Consider the following 22,419-nt stretch of genomic DNA (forward strand, 5'->3'; position numbering starts at 1 on the left):
TGAAGACAAAAAGGCAAATATTTCTACAGCCCAAGAATTCAGGAAGAGCTGAAAGAGCTGGAAGAAGCCCGAAAACTTTTTTTTTCCAATCACTTCACTTTACAGATGAGGAAATAGATCCAGAGCAGGGAACAAGTTTACTTTGCTTCTAAGTAGCAAATGGATGATTTTTTTTTGTTGTTGTTTTTAATTTCTAAATTTCTCCATATAATTTTAATTAAATTTAAATTTCTGTATATACTCTTTTAAAAATGTCTACATAATTCTTTTTGGTTTATCCTTCATTTTTCAAGAGGATGAATGGCATCATTGTTCCCATTACCAGCCTCTCTTCCAGTGTGAGCTGGAAGAAGTTCAGTGGTAGGACAAAAATCAAGGCAATAACTTTGGCTTGGGATACAATGGATGACCTTGATGATTTCAACCCATCAATCTTCTTCATAGCTGCAGGAACAAATTTTCCTCATCCACCCATTTTGCCAGGGAAAGTCTCCATTGCTTCAGGTGTATATTCTCCTAATTCACTGATGAGTCTGAATCTTATTCATTCCCTTCAATTTGGTTCAATCCATCTGCTGAGGCATTTTGCCAGGGTGTGGCCACTGTCCAAGGAGAGTCACAGTGAGTGTCAGGTGGAACCAAAGGTAGATGAGCAGCCCTGAGAAGAACTCCTCAAAGCCTTAAACCAGGGGTGCTAGTTCTCCCCGAACATCCCACATAACTCTTTAATTGGTACAATGTTAGGATTGAAATTTCCTCTACTCCATGCAGCTGTTTTCTGTGTCTCACAGACTAAGTTACCCTGAAGCACTAAGCCTAAGTGATCTTCCCATATCACACAATTACTTGTGACAGAGGCAGGATAGGAACTCAAGAGTTTTGAATTCTAAAGTACTAGGTTTCTAGCCATGATGCCAGCTATCTATATACATATATATATGTGTGTGTGTATATATATATACATATATATATATATATATGTGTGTGTGTATATATATATATGTGTGTGTGTATGTATAAAATGTATAAAAGATATTTATATATACACACATATATATATACATACACACACACACACACATATATATGTATGTATAAAATGTATAAAAGGTATTTATCTAATACCCACTATGTGAAAATCACTGAAAACAAAATAACCTGACCTTCCTCTCAATGTGCTCACTGGGGCTAGAAAAACCATCTGTTTTCAAGTTGACCCTTATCTGGTATTTCATCACTTACTAAGCACACCTGGTTTGTCTGTGCTAAGTAGCTATGTGGGGGGTGTTGTTCACAAGTTTACCATCTATTAAATATTGACAGCAGTTCCTTTTGTAGTGGCAAAGAATTGGAAATTGAGGGGATGCCTAATAATTGGGGAATGGTTGAACAAGTTGGGGTATGTGATTAAGATGGAATACTATTGTATTATATGAAATAATAAGCCAGATAGTTTCTGAAAAACCTGTAAGTCTTATATGAACTGATGCAAAGTGAAGTGAGCAAAACCGGGAGAACATTCTACATAGTCACAGAAATATTGTCAGGATGGTCAAAGGATACTCTGATCAAGACAATTACAAAGGATCCATGATGAAAATTGCTAACGATCTCCAGAGAGAGAACTGAGGAACTGTGAATGCAAATTAAGCATACTTCTTTTTGGTCTGTATTTTCTTTTGCAACATGTCTATATATGGAAATGTATTGCATGATTTCACATATATAATATCAATTTGCTTGTCTTCTCAAAATGGGAGAAGAGCTGGAGGAAAAGGAAAGAATTTGGAACTCAAAATTTTAAAAAATGAATGTTAAAAATTTTTAATTTAATTGGGAAATATTTAACAAAATAAAACTATATTTACTGTCTACTTTAGTAAGGAGAACACATGCACATAACAATGAAGAATACTTTAATATATGTGTGTGAATATTAAGTACAAACTGATGACAATAAGAGCATGGGAGGGGAAGAGAAGACAGTTTCAAGGAATCAGGGCCAATTAATTAAGGTGTGCGAGATAAGGAGCTGTATTGTCAGTTGATCAAGTACAGAATTCAAGGACAAGCACAGGGAGAAAGAGCCAAAGTGATAAGCACAGAAGACATATCCCATTCTCAGGACCCCTTGATGATGGATTTGCCTATGCTGGACCGGATACCAGTCTGTGAGGCTCCTCCAAACCCAAGTGCTGTGTCCTTCCTGTTCTTCTGGCTGCCTATCCATCGAGGGCTGGAGGAGGACTCTGGGGAGGAAAGAAGGGAATGTATAAAAAACAAACAAAAGACAATGTATAGAGGGCCTCCATTTTGGGCTCCCTCTTGCTCTTCCCCTTCCATTTTTATGTACCAGCTCTCTCCTTAAGATGCTTTTAAGTACTTGGAGATTCTTGTTTATTGAACTGAGAGATGAAGGACAGGTCTTTCAATGACTTTTTCTACCCTTCATCTGCTACTTCCCTGGCCTTGGTTAAACCTCCCCACTCACTCTTCCAACAGTTATGAGATGGTAAGGGTACCTCCTGGCTTTTTCAGAGTGCTACTGTGGAGCCTGGCAATTCGACTCCGGCTCTGGGGTGCAGCCAGTGCACAGGATGCTGAAGACCTGATGAAAAAAGGAAATAGGTCAAAGATGCTATTCTCTTCCCACTAAAGTGGGGACTGGAAACCCCCACAAGATATTACTTCAGCTTAACATAGCCCTGGAAAAGGAGGTGGGCAACTGAATACTACCAGCAGCTTTCCAGAATCAGTAAGAAAAGTAGTAACACTGTCCAGTCACTGGATTCAGTTATGATTCAAATGGAATGGCTTACCCATAAAAAGAGTAACTAATTAGCCAGAAGACTACTGATCCTCAGCAATATGATCGTTTGAACATCAAATTGCAGGGAAATGCCTGAACAAGTAATGGATACAGATAGCTTGCCTTAAGAATTTCATGTGCATGTGGGAACTTGGCTGTCTGCCAAACAAGGTGTGCCACGGGGTAGAATTCAATCATAATTTATTTTAGATATCAGAACCAGCAGGGCACAATATTACTGGGATTCTGATTCTAGCTTCTCCTTACCTCAAAGGGCGTCTCCTCTTGCGGGCAGAGCCACCATGAAGGGAAGATGCTGGCTTGGGGCCCTTCATGGTGAATAGTGGCATGGGCCCCCTAAGAGAAAAGGAAAGTGAAGATCCTCAGGTCAGAAAGGAAAATAAAGTACTCAGCGAGTTTTTCCTTCTTGTCCACATCCTAACCCTAGCACTCACTGGGTCGGGGATAAGATTAGATGACCTCTAAGGTCCCTTTCAACTAAGATGCTATGATTCCTTTCTTTTCCTTCAATCCCTTTGCTGACAGCTGAGTGACAGGCCCGTTCTGGGAGAACATCCAGATGTCAGTTTCTGACATGTCCTGGGAACTGAAGTTCAAAAAAACCCCTTTCCATTTGCCCATCTCCAGTTTCTGATGAGATTAGTGCTAGAGTTGGGGGTTGGGGTACTGAGGTAGGATAAAATCTTGTCACTGTTTGAGGGCCCCAAATTATTCTGTCATATTTCTACTAGATTCAATAGCCTTGAGATACCTCAGAAACCAAGTTGATCAGGGTGCTGCTCCCTGGTTAAGCAGACACCCCATTTGTTTGGGTGTTGAAGGATGTCTCTTGCACACCCACTGAAAAAAAAATCAGCTGAATAACTTTTGCTGGAGAGTGTGAAATTCCCCTCACCTTGCTTGTATATGTGGGGATGAAAGTGAAAAAGAAAAATGACAATTGTGGCGATGGTCATAAGAGAAACAGAGAATGGGATATTGGGAAGAGCACTTGAAGATCTGATTTCAAATCCTGACAGCTGTAAGGCCCTAGAGGATGCTCATCCTCAGGAATATCAGTTCCCTTATCTGTAAAAAGTGAGTGATTGTGGTTGCACCATATATCTCACAGGTTTAAGGAGAGCACCTTAGAGTGACACAGAAATGTGAGCTACTACTGCTGGCAAGAGTAACAATAGGCAAGGTTTAGTGGAAGGCTCTGGCTGGATTCCAAAAATTTTACAAAAGTCTGTTAACAGAGCCACGTTGGTTTTCTTAGTACTCCTTCCAGAATTCTGCTTCAGCTCCCCAGCTTGTCCCCTCCTCCCCCCCGCCCAAAATCAAGGTTCTATAAGTCACCCAAGGGAATAATTAGAAACTAGTTCTTGGCCAAGGGCTTTGAGACACTGGCAGCAACGGCCTTGCTGCTTGACAGAAAAGAAGCCTCCAGGGAGACTGATCCCTCCAGCATACCCTGGTGTCCTAAGACTGGGGAGCAGAACAAACCAGGATGAAAGAGAAACTTGGCAGCAAATTTCCAAGATAAGCCTGTTCTTTACTTCCACTTGTAAAATCACAGAATCTCACAATTGGATGTGATTCTAGAGGACATCATTCTAGCACAGTGTACAGCTAAACAAGACTATATCATAGACCTGACAAAGTGAAGCAGTGAAATTCATCTTTCACATGATATTCTTAAACATAATTACCATGTCTGCTCTTAAGCAATCTCTATTTTCCAGGCTAAACAGTTCCATCAAATGCTCCAGATAATATTGTCTCAAGACTATTGCCCACCTTGCCTCATCTTTCCTCAATGCCCTCCAGCTTTTTCACATCTTTCCCATGATAAGACACCCAGAATCCAGAACACTCTGGCTGTGGCCTTCTCAGAATGGAGGTTCTGCTCTGCTGTTAGATGGCTAGTCCTAATACTAGTCTTCCACTTTCTGAATGCAGTCCAGAACCACAGCAATTTTTTCTGGGTCTCTTAGCACAATGAGCTTGTAATAGCCCCAGATCTTTTCCCAGTAAATTCCAATCTAGCCCCATACTGAAGCTGATTTTTTGAAACCAAATGTTTAATATTTTATACATAGTATGACATTAAATTTCATCTTAGTGGTTTTGGCCCAATGTTCTACTGTGGAGGTATTTTTGGATCATGACTGTCATTCAAAGTATTAGCTAGCCATTCTTCTGAGGCTGGTGTCATCTACAAATTTAATAAGCATGCTGTCTGTCTTTATACACCCCTTGGACAGCTATGTTGAATGCCACAAGGCCAAGTGAAGCTCCTTGGAACACTCTACTAGATACTCCCTCCAAGTTAACACCAAATCATTAATGACTACTCTGGTTACAACTATTCAATCAGTTCTAAAAACTCTTGACTGTATTATTCTATAACCTTAAACTGTACCAAAAGAATTCCTGAGCTACTAACCTAGAATCCCTATCCTAAAATGGAAATAAGAGTAGTTTGGCAGGATCTATGGTTGATGAAGGCTCCATATGATCACTGATTTCTTTTCCAGATGTTTACTAACCATTCCTTTAATTAAACATTCTAGAATTTTGCTAGGAATTTAAATCAAATTTGCTGGTCTGTATAGTTTGTACATTTGTTCTTGTTAGTCTTATAGAGCTTCTTTCCTCTCTCCATAAGCTTTCAAAATTCACTCAACAAACACATTTATCAAGTTTTTCAGGGCCTGATGGAGTTCTTCTGGCCTGGTGCCTTGAGTTCAAACCTTTCCTTTTCTACTCATTAAACATCTCTAGTCTTTGTGCTTTTGGCGCAGATAGTCAGAAGGGACAGGAAGAAAAGAGGCCTACCTGGGAATGAAGGGTTTATCCATCTTGTTCAAGGCAGCAGGGACATTCTCCCAGCTGAGGAACTCAGAGGCACTAGGCTTCAAGAGGGTCCCTTCAGACAGGTCAAAAGTGGCATTGAGGTCTCGGGTAGGTAGACTAAGAGGAGTAGAGCAGTTCTGCATAGAGGATGGGCCCAAGGGCACCCGGCTTTTGACAACAGTGGCTGAGCAAAGGTGGGGAAAGGAGGTAGTGGAGGCAATCTCCATCTTAGGGGTGCTGAGTCCTGAGGAAGGCCCTGCCTGAAGCAGAGAACCTTTCCCTGCATGGGGCAAAGACTTCTTTTGACGTTTGGCCTCCAGTTTAGAGGAAGAATGGCTGTTTAGCTCAGGTGAGTTTGGCTCATCTGATCTCCTTCTCTTCTTTCTTGGAGCCTGAGAGCTTTGGGGTGAGAGAGTTGAAAAAGGTGGGAGCCCCAGAATGGGTAAAAGCCCACTCTGACGTCTTGCCATGGTCCGTGTTGTTGGCCCAGAATATGTTGGAGGTGCTAGATGTAGAAAAGAGAAACATTTGGAGTTGGAACAGAACCTGAGCTCAAATAGGCTGAGGGAAGGAACACAAGAGACCCCCAAGAGCACATCTAAATGTCTTACCTCCTCTATACCACACTTAGACCCTTCCTGGCCCAGGCAGGGCATGTTTCTAAATGCTTTCATTTGACTACAGATAAACTCATAACCACATTTTTAATTTCCTCCAACCTAGGGCTCAGCCTTCCACTCTAGTCCTTCATTTGCTACTCAGGCCACTTTGGTCACACATGAAGGGTAGCCAATCTTTATTATTTTAACTGTATTTTATTTTCCAAATACATGCAAAGATAGTTTTCAACATTCACCTTTGCAAAAGTTTGTGCTCCAAGTTTTTCTCCCTCTTCTTCCCACCCCTTCCACCCCAGCCAAGACAGCAAGCAATCTGATCTAGGTTAAACATGTGCAATTTTTCTAAATATATTTCCATATTCATCATGGGCGAATCCTTCTTTGTAGACAATGTGAGGCAGAGGCCTGGGCTTCTAAGATGATACTCACTTAATTCTGGGGATTGTTCCTGGGTCAAAGATACCACTCCAACTGGGCCTGGAATATCAGCTTCACCCCCCCACGGCACCATCTTCTCATCTTGAACCAGCCGCTGCACTGCTTCAAACTCCAAAACCATGTCTGGTGTCAGGAGATTGGCTTCTTTGAGAAGAGAATATTGACGCTGGGCCACGTGCAGCACCATCAGGGCTAGCCTGGAGGGGTGAAAAGAAGGGTTCTATCATTCTCACCCTTCCCACTCCACGCCAATCCTAACCTAGGTTACTGATGAAAAAAGAAACCCCAGATCTATCCCATTCATCTGCTTTCTACTTGCTGGCCAGGAATTCTCAAGTGGGGGCAAGAAGACTACCTATGTTGATCTTCTGGACTCTAGCTTCTAAAATGGGGGTCATGATTCCATATGGGTCCCCTTACAAAATGTGGAAGTTGTGAAATTATGATATAGTATCAGTAACTGTTTGACATATCTACATACCTAGGGTCACAAAAATTTCTTGGGCAAGTGGAAAAAGTTTAAGAAGCCATGGCCTAGACTAACCATTATTTTGATCATTGCTTTGCTATAGCTCTCAGTTCCTTTCTTACCATGCCTCAGATTTTCCTTTGGCCAAGCCTATGAACTCATAAAGAATGCAGTTAACTCCACTGTTCCTTATGGGGCTTTGCACATGATAAAAATACAGGTATGCCTCACTTTATGGAAAAGGCAACAGTTATGGTTCTATGCAAGTGAGTTAAAGCAAATCTTATTGCCACTACGTTAAAGGATTTAGTTGTTTAAAGGAAATTATTAGGATGAGTGGATTATTAATGTTATGAAGCTGCCAAAATTTCCTTAATGTGATACACAGCCATACTATGACTTCTTAATTAGTTGTATAGGATTCTACCCATGGCAAATATTTTTTCTAGAAACGATTTCCAATGTTACACTTTACTTTTCTGAGACACCACTTTTGACATCAAATGGTTCAGGGACAGTTCATGGAATACATCACTGTGAAGGCAAAACTGCTTTAAAACACAAACACATATAAGTTTGTACTTGGGATAGACTAATATCTCAGGGCAGGGATAGCTGAGTTTGGAAATGCTCATCCTTAGGATGGCCATTGGGGGAGATGAGTTTTGTGGGACATAGCAACTCTTTATGACCATCTACTAAGCTATAGAGTATTTGGAATAAACTGGAATTTGGAATCATGGCATAGTGGGAAGAGTATAGGGGGAAAGGATAGTGTCTTAACCTTGTCACTAACTAGCTGTGTGACTGAGCAAATCATGCTTTGTCATGATTTAAATTTCAAATTCTACACCTGTAAGTTAAAGGGATTAAACTAGATGGCCTTTTAAAGTCTTCTTCATCTCTGAAACGTTATGATTTTATATCCTAAAAACAAAATGACTTTGAAATTTTTAAAAGTTAGACTTTTTCAGGTTCTCCCTCTCTTCTGATTTATATATGTCATTTTCTCCATTAGAATGTAAGCCCCTTGAGGAGGGGACATTTTGGCTGTTTCTTTGTATCTCTAGTACCTAGCAGTGTCCAGGATACAGGAAATGCTTAATAAGTGTTTGTTGATTGGTAGACTGAAAAACTGTAATAATCTCTTCCCCTTATCTCTAACTTTTGCTTTCTACAGGCTTGTATGCCTATAATTTCATTTTATCTTCTTATTAGCTTATTATAGGTAGCTATGACAAGGATTATTTTCTCTATAGATGAGGAAACTGATACATACTGGAGAAGACCTAAAGATAGAATGTGACTTGATTATAGTTCACTCAGCAACTTTGTTTCAGAGACAGAATTAGAACTCAAGGCTGTTCCTATCAAAGTACATCAATTAGATAAACTATCCTATTGGTAGAACTTGGCATTCTCTATGTAGCATAGAGGGGTGGGGGCTCAGAGAAAGAAGGCCAAGGAAGGCATCCTGCCAACATGTCCCTCCCTCTCCTGAGGCCCTGCAGAGCTGACAGCAGGAGACAGATAATGAGCCGCTGATTATTCAGACTGCAGTGTTTTTTGCTGACTTGGGAACAGACACTCCCCAACAAGAAATAAAATTAAACAGGCCCTTCTGTCCGGAAGCTTTAAATACACTGCCAAGCGTAAAGCATGTTGGGAGAGGCTGGCAGCAAGGAAGCCAAGTGGCACAGGATTGATGCACTGGAGACAGAAGAGAAATACTAATAGTAATAATAGTACAGTCACATATCCACGATCCTTACAAAAGAGAATCATAGCATAAATAATTCGAATTCTTTTTTGATTTGGGACTGCTTTTGTATTTATACTTAAATACAGATATTCCAGATATTTAGTGGGTCCAAAATCAATCCAAATCCAATCATGAAGCCACAGGGTGAAGATCTAATGCCAGAGGAACTAAAAAGTTACCCATCTGTTCCACTTCATGATGAAGATAAACAGCCTAAAAAGCCCAGTACTTGGAGTCAGGAGAATCTGAGTTCAAATCGGGTCTCAAACACTTACTAGTTATGTGACTCTGGGCTAGTCACTTAACTTTAATTGTTCCCTCCCAATTCTCCTCCTACCCCCCTCCCCCAAATAAAAACCAATTATTAACCTAAGTAGAAATTTCCTTGCTCTAAAATTGCTATCTTTCTGACTCACACCTTTTTAGAGGACAAAGACAAAATGCACTGTTTAGATTACAGAAGCCCTTTCCTTTCAGCACATGAAACCCTGCTGGGCTACAGGCTTTGTGGAAGAGTGAACATAAATAAAGATGTGAGACGTAAACAGAGTAGGTGATAATATCAACAAGAAGTGGAGTAAGAACTGCCGCAGATAACTAACAACAAGGCAAATCCAGAGTTGATTGTAACAGAATCCTGCCAAGTCTTTCCTTTATACCTCCCATTTTAAATTCTAGGATAGATTTTTAAAAAGAGACCTACCTCTTGTTCTTGTCTTTGTCCAACTCTGGTGATGTGAAGCTGCCCAATCCTGGCTTGGATTCTAGGGCCAAGATAGGAGGCTGCAGCACCTGATGGAAGGCGAGCAGTTACACAGACACAGAGAGCCTACGATGCTTTTCCCCTTCAAGTTGTCTCTTACCCATTAATCAAGCAACTTTTGAATACTCTCCCCTCACCCTCACCTCCCCTTCCTCTAAGCTGCTCTAGGTTGATCAGAGCCCAATTTAGATACTAAGCTAGATTATTTTTTAATGTCCCTCAGTTCCTCATTTTATTCACTACTTTGTTATATATTTACTCTTGATCTATAGATAATATAAATATAGCAGCCTGGTTTTGTTGCATGTCAGCACTTTGCAAAGGATGGTATTCATGTCTCTTTACATTGTAAGATGCTAAGGGGGCAGGGTCTCAGGTCTCTGAAAGCTTTTTTTTAATTAAATTTTTTCAATTTAAAAAATCTATTTTCTCACTCTTCTACCACTAAAAGCAAGAACAAACCCTAAAACTCTTATAAAAAATTTGCTTAGTCAAGCAGAACAAATTCTTCCATTGGTCAATTCCAAGAAGCTTTTGTTTCAATGTGTACCCTGAATTCTACGTAATCTTTTAATAGAATAGTCAGCCCAGAACTATACACAATCAGGCCCCTGGGTCAGTTTTGTGAGGATGCTAATATATATTTGTATCTATTTGTCTTAGGATAGAAAAATTAGCACCTGAAGCTTTGCTTTATTCCTCTACTCTGTGGGGAGATCCAGATGCCCTTAAATAAGCTAAGGCTGTTCTAAAGGCAATTCTATTAAGGGGACTTTAGACCTGAGGGATCCTCTTGCCACTTGGGAACAAAGAAGAGGATGAAGGAATCCTTGCCCAGTGTCTCAGAAGCATTTGACCTGTCATTCAATTCTCTGAGCCCAGCTTCAGAAATACCTTTTTTATGGTGCTTTCATCCCTCCCATTCATTGGTTCCTGTGTTTGAGAAATAATGAAGGGCTTCATCACCTTTTTATCCTCCATTTGGGTCTCCATATTCTCTTCTTGGGGAGTTCCAGGGTTTGAATAGAGTTCTAGAGAGGAGGATTGACTAGAATGTTGGCTCAATGAAGATGAGTCAGGAAGTCTGGGGCTAAGGGGAAACAAAGGCTAAAATGAGAAGTAAGAAAGATAGAGAACAGAGAATGTACACATGGTAGACTTTAAAGGAGATAAAGCTAAGCTTCTTGGTACCAGAGTAGCATACAATGATCACTGATAGAGCTTCATCAGCCAATGGGCATTAACCATAGTTTTCTAAAAGGAAGATGATTATTTTCTTATTCAAATAACATTAAAATCCTAAAATCTTAAGTTCACTATGTGCAAAAAAACCTGTTTAGGTGGACTGAGGTCTGGGCTGCAACCTTAATTACAAATAGAATCCTAGTTCCCTAACTACTTTTGCTAGCATGTACTCTTGCACTGATACCAGAAAAAATGGGGAGAAGGACTTGAAATATGGTTAAGCATATTTCATCTTAGATAAGGACTGGAGAAGGAGAATGCTTACCCTGGCTGCAGAGGACTAGTGCAAAGAGATGGCTTGGGCAGCTCCGGGAGCTCTTGTGGGGTGCTCCTTGCTCCTGCTTCATACACTTGAAGTTTTTCTCGAAGGACAGCCACCTACAGCACAAGCACCCGTACCCATTAAAGTCCTAGATCCGGCTAGAAAGCATAAGTTTAGCATGAGAAGAGGGAGAAGAAGGGGGCAAGAAAAGCAGGTCTTTATCCATCAAGGATTCTCTCTCCCTCTCACCAGATCCAGGGGCCCTGAAGCCCCCAGATCTTTACCTCAGCCTGAAGCTGCTGGCAGATGGTAGCATACTGGCTGATGTGACAGTTCAAGCTAATCACGTTGCTCTTGAGCTGGAAAGAGGAAAGCTGTGGTTACATACAGGAGAGCATCCCCTCCTCCCTCCCATTCCCAGTTACCTCACAGTTTGGTTATTTTTCTCTTGTGTTTCTGTCACCATGTCTTGGGTATATACTCTCTCTACTTCCCACTACACTGGGATCTCCATAAGAATGAAGATTGTTTTTAATGAGGCTTTAAGCTTCCTTTGTCCACCTCTTCTTTCCTTGGCCTCTGTCTCACACTGACACTTTTAACCGGGACCCTCATTCACAGTCTCTCTGTAACCCAAACCCCTCTATCTACAATGACCTCTGCCTGCTCCGTCTGCTGGGCAGGTACCCACCGAGAGCTTGATCTCCTTGGCACGGTCAGCATACTTGAGCGTGTTGTAGGTATCCTCATAGGCCAGGGCTGAGGGACTGACAGCCGCGATCATCACTGTCCGGCAGTTCCCTCCTATTGAGTCCTTTAGCAAACGGGTCAGCTTGCTGTCGCGGTATGGCACATGGGACTTTCGGCCCTTTAAGGATGCAGGAGAAGACATTTGTGTTCAAGATGGCCAAGCTAAAAGAAGTCCCTGATTCTGAGCTAGAAGCAGCGCCTAGAAAGATCAGTGCTCAAGCCTAAATTATAGGAGACCTGAAGCTTTTCCCTCCTTCTATCTAAGCCTCAAACCCAGCAGGAAAGCAGCCAGAAAAGGTGATTCTGCTTTCAGAGTCAGACACCAGCTCTCTCCCTCAACCCAAACCCTCCTGCATCCAGCTCTCACATTCATTTACCTCATAAGGACATGGTGCCTGGGGATTACCTTTGCATCTGCCAAAGCATTGAGGACGTTGATGAGAGCCAGGAGCGAGCGATTGATATTGGCACCCTCCCGAAGCCGCTCCCCACTGGCATGAGTGTTTGATGCCCTTTCTGAGCCTGCCAGATCAATCAGGCTCATCTTGGCAACCTGCAAGGTCTGGGTCAGTCCTGGAACACAATCCTGCTGCTTCACATAGATCTAGACGAGTCAACAAAACAAGAGGTGGGTGGAACAACTAGGGAGGCAGGGAAGCAAAGAAAGATGTCGGATCTCTGCTCAAAGGCTCAAGGCTCTTACCTGAAAGACTGCATGTGAACGAGAGGATGTGGCATTAGCATCAGTGGGGTGTTGCGTACGATTCCGGTTCCCTCTGCTCAACATTTCCAGAAGCTGTTCAGCTGAGGTTGGCTAAAGAAATCGTACTCAGAAAGAGCTTGCAATATTGACACAACCAGGTCCCTGGTCTCCACCTCAATATTTGACTAGCTCACTAGCCCCAGGACCCTTCCTGACCAGCATGGGAATGTTCCTTGGGCCTCTTTCCTTTTTTGAAACTTATGGTATTTCCAGATAGTCTTTTAACTAGTCCACAGTAGGAAAGGCAAGGCAAAAGTTAAGGTTTCCCAAGAAAGATGGGACCAATTTTTCCCATTTGTCCCCAATATCAAACCTGATGGAAGGAGAGTCCTGGAACCACAACACCCTTGTCTGGGTCTTCTCTGATAGCTAGGGGACCTTTAGGATCTAAGAGGTCATATATTTGTTCATTGTACACCTGAAAAGAAAAGAAGACCAAGTAATGGTGGTGAAAGTGGGTGGGAAATCAGGATTAGTAAAGTGTATAGGTTCAACCAACTAGTTAGAATCAGGGGGTGGGAAAGTCTCTGCCTGAGTTGTTAGGGTGAGCATTAAGAACGAGCAAAAAGTATTACTTTAGTTATCTCTGAACAAGATGTTTTTCAGATATTATTTGTGATTTTATGTCTAATATATCTGTAGGATAGACAAGGATGGAGGGCAGTAGGTGAGCTAATGTTACCACTAGATTGGAGAAAATTGAGATTGAGATCCAAAGAAAGATATTGGCTCAAGTCCTCTAGAAAAGCAGTGACAGATATGGAACCTGAATTCTGATTTTCTGCTTCCTACACTTGGCCTCTTTGTGATTAGAGGACAGGGGAAATGTTTACCTCCTTGTTCGGAGGCACCAGCATTTATTGTGGTACCTAAGATTGTCTTCTTTCTTGAGGAAAAAGAAAGAACAGTACAACTGTTCAGAAGAGGTGGAATTGGTTAAATGTCTACAACACAGGAGGAAACTTGGAGGGACAGAATTAAATGGGTGAGACTTTAAATGTAAAGTATGCTTTTACTTAGTTTTTCCCACATGGCTGCCTCCATCTGCCTTTGAGCCTCTCAGCCCCAACCAGTATCTACCTCTCCCACTGCCTACTCACTCAAGCTCTCTACTGAGAGTTAGTTGTGAGGCAGGAATGCTTACCAGATAGGGGTGGGGAAAGCCTGATTTAGAAAGGTCAGAAAGAGGTCTACTCAGACCTCTAGTTTTCCTCTAAAGTTTGGGGGTAACAGGGTGGGGCTACTATACCTCCTGGTAACTGATGAGAACCTCATAGCGTTTCTCCTGCCGGCGGGCCTCTAGACGCTGATAAAGCTCCATCATGGTCAGGTACATGATGCCAGGGTCCCCCTCTCCTCCCAGCATAGTGTGTGTCTTTCCTGCTCCTGTGGCCCCATAGGCAAAAACTGCAGGGAGTTAAAGGAGATGCAGCAGTGTAAATCCTCCTCCATTCTCTCCACAGGAAAGGGTGCAGTGTTCTGAATCTTTCCAAATGCCAGTATACTTGTTCAGATCTCTTCTTCCTATTCCTCTCGTGCCTCCTTCCCTTATTTTCTAATTCTCACCCTACTTTAGGAAGCTTTCTCTGATTACCATTCTCCTGGCTACATTCACTTTGGTCAAATTTCCATTTCCTAACACTGAGGTTTATCCCTGTAAGGCTACAATTATTGAACTTGCCTATCACTTCTTCCTCTAACTTTCCTCCTAAATTATAAGTTCCCCAAAGATAAGACTGGACTGAAACATAAAGAGAACACCTATACAGATTGTTGAAGCTCTGTGTTGGAAGAGAAACAAAAGATAAAAGCTTCTACTTTCAGTATCCTTGTCAAACAGATGAAAATGAACATACTCCATGGCGGTCATCTCCAAATTTTAAGCATGAACCCCCAATATGTATGTATGTATTTATTTATATCTGACATGCATGTATTTTTGTACAAATAATTATCTACAATATAAAACTTATACAAATAGAAACATTAAAAAGTATCTTTGATCCTAGAGTTAACAGGGAGCCGTTCAAATTTGAGTAGCAGAGTGATATGGTCAGAAAAATTACTTTGGCACTTGGGTAGATGAAGTGGAGAGGTAGGACTTGAGATAAGGAAATCTGAAATAGGAGGCCATTTCAATGGCCCCTCTGAGAGATGATCAAAGTGTGAATAAGGGTGGTGGCTTTGGGAGTGGAGAAAAGAGGAGAAAACCAAGAGATATCATAGTGGTATAAATTACAAGATTTGGTAACTGACTGGAGATGTGGGGTGAATGAAATGAGTTGAGAATGAACATTTCAAATGAGTAAGGTTTAGTGGAAAGTGTCCTGAATATGAAACAGAGCTGTCCAAGGTCTGTAACTTACTAGTTTTGTAACTTAAAGGGCTCTATTTCTTTCTTTCTTTCTTTTTTTTTTAAATGAAGCTGCATTTATTTATTTATTTTGGGGTTTTTTTAAGTGGTATTTTATTTTTTCCAAACACATGCAAAGATATCACCTTCACAAAACTTTGTATTCCTAATTTTTTTCTCTCTCTCCCTCTTCTCCTTTCCCTAGGACAGCAAGCAATATGATATAGGTTAAATGTGTACAATTTTTCTAAACATATTTCCATATTTATCATGCTGAAAAAAAAAACAGGTCAAAAGAAAAAATATATAAGAAAGGAAAAAAGAAACTCACAAGCAAACAAAAACCACCACCACCACGAAAAAGGTGAAGATACTATGCTTTGTTTCATATTCAGTTTTCACAGTTCTCTCCCTAGATGTGGATGACAACTTTCCATTACAAGTCTATTGGAACTGGGGCTCTGTTTTTTAATCTGTAAAATGAAAGGATGGCTCTCCAACATCTCTTTCAGCTCTAAACCTATGATCCATGAACCTGGGCACCTGGAAAAATGACACTGCCTCAATAGTAATAGAGGCAGTAGAGTAGAGTTGGGAGAAGTATAATGTAATGAGACATGATACTTATCAGTCAATATACATTTATGAAGAACCAACTATGTGCCAAACACTCTGCTAATTTAAGTGCTGAACATCACATATCACAGCCTATCCTTATTTATTCATCCTGTCTGATTCATTCTCTCCCACAAAAAAAAATGAATATGGATGGAGTCAGGGCTCTCACTGACTTCTGCTTTAATTTGCAGTGCCTGTCTGATGAGATACACCTGCTCCTCATGGATTACCTCATCATATGAGGTGATCTGGAAGGAATAATGGAGGAAGAAGAGCCATGTTCCCCAGAAAACTTTGCTTGTAAAACTGGTATAGGTATCAGGATTGCAGTTGGGACTTTGAATCCCCAATCATAGCCATCAGAGGTCAGCAGAAGGGAGAATACAGTGATCATAGGTAAAGAGGATGGCATAGTGTTGTAGACAAATCCATTATTGGCTATCATAGGGAAGGTAGAATGCAATCCATTTTCTCTTTGATTTGCTAATCGTTATACCACTTCTCTCAGGGTCATACCATAGTCCCCACTTTAAAGACTCCTGCTCTAGTAGACAGAAACAATCCCTTCGTCTCAAGAAGTGGATAAATAAATAAAATTAAAATTGTATGCTCTTTTACTGTATTCCCACCAAGACCTACTATAGGGCTCTATTTACAATATTGCCTGGATGACTCCTTACCTGAGCAGTTGTACCCCTGGAGGACACCATCTAGGATGCTGTGGGTGGTGTGCTGGAACACTTCTTGTTGAGTGGCTGTCTCAGCAAAAACCCGATCAAAGACAAACTTCAAATCTTTGCCCTTTTTCTTGGGACCATCATGGACATTGCCTCCCCACTTCAGGCCAGGGAAACCTCCATCTGGTTCCTCAGGGTCAAAAACTAGCATTCTCCCATCTACCACATGAACCACCGGCCTTCGATGGCTCTCCAATTCCTTTGGAGTAGGGGGTCTTACTCGAACCACTACCCTTATTGTGCTGTCCTCTTCTGTCATCACCATGATAATGTCTAGAGAGAAACAGAGTAAGGTTAAAGATTAGGTTCCTTCCAGCTCTAAATCTAAAATCCTGTGATCAAATTACATCTCCAGATATGAATCAGGAAAATGCTCTACTCCCTCCTCCTTCCAAAGAGCTTATCGTTCAGGAACCCCCATCAGTTCTCCCAGTTATTGACTTTCTTCAGTTTTAGTTCTGTGATACCTTAACCTGGCCCTTTGGCTTTGGCCCACTCAATGTGCTTGCAATTCTCCACACATAGCTTGTTTATTCCTCCCTTATGTCTCCAGATGCCATTCCTCTAGTTGGACTGCCCTTTCTCTCCTCATGGTGAACCCTTCTCTCTTTAGAATCTGGCTTCAAACTTGCCTCCTCAAGGAAAAATTCTGACTAATTCAACCCCACTTGGATCAATCGTTTATCCTGCAGCTGTTTAGAATTCAATACTCACTTTGTACTATATGATTTTATACTTGCTGGTATGTTGGTTTGAGTTATTCTTAAATAATTTTGTGAATGTGCTGTCTGGGTCACACAGTCAGTAGCTGCTGAGCTAAAACTACAACTCTGACTTCTTTGCACTCTATCCAGTTGTCTTATCTTCATTATCTATTTGTGTCACTCAGGAACAAATCCCTGGAAGAATTCCTGTCTCTGCCATTCCACTTCCCAACAGCCTCGTATTTCCTAAGTAAACTGTACAAGAAATGTTTTTAATTTCTCTTGGATTGCCGCCCCTGCAACACTTAGTAAATATCTCTACAGAAAGTACTAAATGAAACAGTCTCAAATATTCCATTCACTCTAACAAGCATTTAAATGTCTGCTACATGCAAAGCACTTTGCTAGATTTGGAGCTAGAAAAATAAATTGAAAAATGGTCCCTCCCATTTTTGAAGGACTACACAACTGAAGATGACTATAAGTCCCTCAAGAACTTATCCTTTTGTTTCCCCATATTCTCTCCTCCAGGCTTTCAGTCTCTCCAGGAGAACAAAGATGACAACATGAAAGCTTCAAGGAGAATCTGGGGCATTCCTCAAAGAATTTAGCATTGACTGGGCATGGGAAGAGGCAGTGGGTGGAAGAGAGGATAGGGAGATGTTCTGGGTTCTATGCCTCGGGGAAATCACTGAAAAACAATGAGGCCTTATTGTGAAGTGGAAAGTATATGGGACTTGGAGGCAAGAGAGGGATCAGAGGTCTAGTTTCAACTCTGCTGATAACAAGCTGCTTAACTGAACTTCCCGGGCCTTAATTTCCTTATCTTTACAATGAGGAGACCAGATTCCAAAATCTGTTTGGCTCCAAGCTGTTATAATGTTTTTTCTTATTGTATAGATACCTAGGAGGGGCAGCAGTGGACAGAGTGCCAGGCCTGGAGTCAGAAGTCACCTTTTGGAGTTCAAATCCAAAATCAGACACTTAATACCTATGTGATCCTGGAGCTCAAGTTATACAAGACTGTTTGCTTCCATTTTCAATGAGCTGGAGAAGGAAATAGCAAACTACTTCCGTTTCTTTGCCAAGAAAATCCCAAAAGAGGTCACAAAAGTTGGACATAACTGAAAAAAAATTCTGAACAACAAAAGGAGATAGGAAGAACACAGTAATCCAAGGTTGCTCAGGTCAACAAGTGAGATTGGACCCAGGCTTCTCCTTATATTGAGATGCTAATTCCTAAAGCTCACCTGTTAGTCTAGAGACTACATGGTTATAAAGTTAGAAGGGACTTTTAAGGCTACCAAACTTTTCTACAACAGTTCTAAAAAAGATCAGCCAGGATCTGCTTTTATACTTCCACTCAGAGGGACCTCACTACTTCCTGAGGCATCAGTCAAGCTTTCTGGTATGGACGGCTCAAATGTCTGGGCAATTGTTCCTTAAATTGCAAGGAAATAGACATCTCTGCAGCTTCTAACCCATTGTTCCTAGTTTTATCTTTCAGGTCAAATAGAGTAAGTCTAATCCTTGGTCCATGGTCCACTTGCCAACCCTTCATATATATGAACATGGCTACTATGCCTCCAGTCTTTTCTTTACCAAGCTAAACACGTTCAGTTCTTTCAACCTAACCTCATGTTTTCCAGTTTTCTCGTCGCCTGGTTATTCTCTAAGCCTGGTTATCCTCGTCAGGACATACTTCAATCTATCTTTCCTAAAATTAATTGCCCAGAGCTGAACACAGCATTCCACATTCATTCTGACCATGCTATTATTTATTATTAATTTTATGTGGTTGCGATATCAGATAGGTCTTGATTTTAAACATTTCCTCCCCCAAATAAAGGTGACAATAGCTAACAACAGTAACCCTTTTGTATAGTTCAATTTTCTACTTAGCAAATAGGCTGCTAAGCTTTACACTCTTGAAATACCACATTCCCTCTACATAGCTTAAGAATGTTCTTTCATTCATATAGTTCCATTTCTTTCCTACCATAACATGATACACTGAAAAGGATGTGGCTGGCTTAAATGGTTTGAGAACCACTGAAGCTATACATACTTGGGGTGGGCTAAGCTATGCCTATCTCAGCCACTCACGTTATATTTTAACTAAGAAGGGGGCCACACTGTTACCAAATTGCATGCTTAATGAATTAAAATGGATATAATAACTGAGTATAATAACCTTTATTATCTCTGTCCTCCTCTTACTGCCTTCAGAGGGGCTAAGAAATAGTCTGCTTGCCTAATGAGATATTTTCCCTCTCCTTGGGACAGAGCTGTGGGTATGACAATTTGTGTTGTTATAGCCAACAAGCCTATATCTTTCTTCATCCCTAATCTATATTTAAATTGGGGATGGGAAATGGGGGGACGCGGGGGAGGAGGGAGGTGTCCTGACAAGCCACCTCACTCAGGGACATCAGTTTTCCTCTCCCAGAGTCAGAGAAAACAGCTGCTGCTCCCTCTTTCCTCAGGGGGACTGTAAAGATTAATGAGAGTATGTTTGCCAAGACTGCTTTCATCTGAAGCTGGAAAGAATATCTGAGCCCAAAGCACTAGGAAAATGCTACAGTCACATCTCATTTCTAACCTGGAGCAGCTCATTAAAACTTAGAATTCAGTGAGGGGCAGAGATAGGAAAGGAAAGCCACAGATACAGGTCATTTTCAGGATCATGAGTTCTGCCAACCCTTCAATTGATGCAAAAGTTTATTTCTTTTCCTTTCCAGGAATGGCAGTGAAGACAGCGCCAGATCTGGAGTCAGACAACCCACATTTGAACCCTGGCTCTGCTACTTACTATCTGAGCGACCTTGAAGAAGTCACTTGCCCTCTTTTGATGAAATGAGGGATTTGGTTTCTGACTCTAAGAAGCTTTAATGTTCTAAGGGAAAATGACAACAATTCCTGATCAACTTGGAGTCATGGAAGCATGCCTCTCCTATTTACAGAGATACTATGGGGCAGCTGGGTGGTACAGTGAAGAGAATACCAGCCTGAAGTCAGGAGGAGCTGAGTTCAAATCAGACCTCAGACACTTAACACTTTCCGAGCTGTGTGACCTTGAGCAAGTAACTTAACCCCAATTGCCTCAGCAAAAAAAAGAAAAAAAAAAAAAAAAGAAAAAGGAAAAGGAAAAAGAGAGATACTATGAAAGGAATGGGAAGACAAAAGGGGTCAAGGAGAGGGAGCTCAATCACAAAAAAGGATCAAGCACTTTGCCCCCAGTACCTTTAAAAGTTGGAAGAAAAAGATGTACAGCCTTTCTCCTCTTTATAACAAATTTTATAAAAGTTTGTGTACATTATCTCATTCTCTTTCCTAGATTTCTAGTCATCCAGGGAGGAGACCTCAAAGTTATCCTTAACTCTTGGCTCTATCCAAGAGGCAGCTAGATGGCACAATGGATTCTTGAAGTCAAGAGGAGCCGAGTTCAAAAACAGCCTCAGGCACTTAACACTGTCTGTGTGATCTTGAAGAAGTCACTTAATCCCAATTGCCTCCAAAAATAACCCCCCCCCCCAAAAAAAAATATCCAATAAATTGTCACGTCTCTGAAAACATTCCTCTACAACATCTCTAGGAACCATTCCTAGCTTCCCTCCTCACCTTTTACCTGGCTACAGCAATAACCTCCAAATTGTTGCCTTTCTGTCCCCTTCCTATCTTTAGGATATCTCCCCATTCTAATCCATCCTCTACACAGTGGCCAAATTGATATTCCTAAATATCTTTGTCACCCCCCCCCCCCCACTCCATAAATTCCCAATTGCTTCTAGAGTCAAGAACAAACTTCTATGTTGGTATTTAAAGTCCTTTACAACCTACCTTCAAAACAGACCGATCAAATGTCCTCCTCATTGTCCTTCATGTATTACATTATCTCCCTTCTCTATTGTCTTTGTACTGGCTGTCCAAGGTTGGAGTATATTCCCTCCTTACCAGCTCTTAGAACTCCTTCAAAGTTCAACTCAAGCTCCATCTATATGATGCCTTTCTTGATTTCTCCCATCTACTCATACCCTCCCTTCTAGCTCTTCTTTAATTACTTCATGTACATTAATATTTATCCTTTATATCTTTACATACATACTTGCTGTCTCTCCTATTAGAATATAAGCTCCTTAGGAGAAGTTTCATTTTTTAAATTTTATTTGTATCCCCAGCATCTGTGTGGCTAGCACATAGTAGATAATTAATAAATATTTCTTGATCGATTCCCTTTCTCTCAATTTAGAGCTCTCTCCCCATTAATCAATCAATAAAAGAGCCTACTATGTGTCCGGCACTGGGGATACAGAGAAAGACAAACAATAGTCCCAGGCTCTGAAGGAACTCACAATCTAATGGAAGAGACAACAAGCAAATAACTATGCAGAAACATATTTTTATACGTCAAAAATTAGAAAAAATCAACAGAGGAAAGAGAGTAGTAATAAGGGGGAATCAAGAAAGGCTTCCTGTGGCAGGTGGGATTTTATTTTGTATATACTTTTATAAGTTCCTGTTCTCCCTCCCAACAGAAAACAAGCTCCCTGGAAGCAGAAACTTTCATTTTTGTCTTTGTATCCCCAAAGCCTTGCACACATTAGGCGTTTAATAAATGCTGGCTGATTTGCGGAATCACATCCCTCCAGATGTGACTTAATTCAAACGTGTCCTCTCGGGGGCAGCGTCAGTTTCATTTCTACCTCGAGCATTCCAAGAACAAGACTGGCTTTCAACCACCCTCATCCAGATCATGGTTAATCATAAACTGGAAAGGTGCTTGGAGGCCAACCAGCCATCATTTTAGGCTCTGAGAGGTTCCCTAAGAGCATACAGCAAGATGGGAGCCCAGAAGTTCCGATTCCAGAATCATGGGGGGAGGGGAGATGAGCCCTCCATCCAGATGTCCCCAGAGGGACTGCCCCTCCCCCGCCTTTCCTCCCCTTTCCAGGTGTCAGGGGAGGGGAGGAGAACGTCTGGATCTGTCAAGTTCTCCAGGCAGATCCCGAGCCACCGAGACTCGGGAGTGGGTCCAGGGCCTGCAGCGCAGGTTAGGATCTTCTTACCCTTAATCTATCCCACGTCGCGGTGGTGTCCGCTTTCCCGATCCCTCTCAGGTTCGGATAGATGCCTTCCCCCTCTTCTCTTTCCCACCCCCCCACTAGTCCTAGAGCTCGCGCGCAAGTTCCAACTTCCTCCCCCTACCCTCACTCCCACCCCGCCCCTGGCGCCAACCGCCACTTCCGCTCTCGACCAATTCTTTCAAA

At 41.5% G+C, this 22,419-nt stretch overlaps 1 protein-coding gene across 1 annotated transcript; it reads right to left on the minus strand.

Annotated features, from left to right (window-relative positions):
• Window positions 1-1,899: 1,899 nt before the first annotated feature.
• Window positions 1,900-22,319, minus strand: KIF18B (kinesin family member 18B). The gene is made up of 16 exons (XM_051994869.1): window positions 22,219-22,319; window positions 16,392-16,721; window positions 13,990-14,147; window positions 13,054-13,158; window positions 12,681-12,791; window positions 12,384-12,581; window positions 11,919-12,095; window positions 11,512-11,586; window positions 11,231-11,343; window positions 10,687-10,810; window positions 9,661-9,749; window positions 6,718-6,923; window positions 5,651-6,173; window positions 3,077-3,166; window positions 2,523-2,608; window positions 1,900-2,249 (listed from the first exon to the last, which is right to left on the minus strand). Exons 2-16 carry the CDS (start codon window positions 16,711-16,713, stop codon window positions 2,122-2,124), a joined length of 2,505 nt encoding a protein of 834 aa, XP_051850829.1. The 5' UTR covers window positions 16,714-16,721; window positions 22,219-22,319; the 3' UTR covers window positions 1,900-2,121.
• Between the last annotated feature and the right edge of the window lie 100 nt (window positions 22,320-22,419).

The sequence above is a fragment of the Antechinus flavipes genome, chromosome 4, assembly GCF_016432865.1.
Source record: "Antechinus flavipes isolate AdamAnt ecotype Samford, QLD, Australia chromosome 4, AdamAnt_v2, whole genome shotgun sequence".
Lineage (NCBI taxonomy): Eukaryota > Metazoa > Chordata > Mammalia > Dasyuromorphia > Dasyuridae > Antechinus > Antechinus flavipes.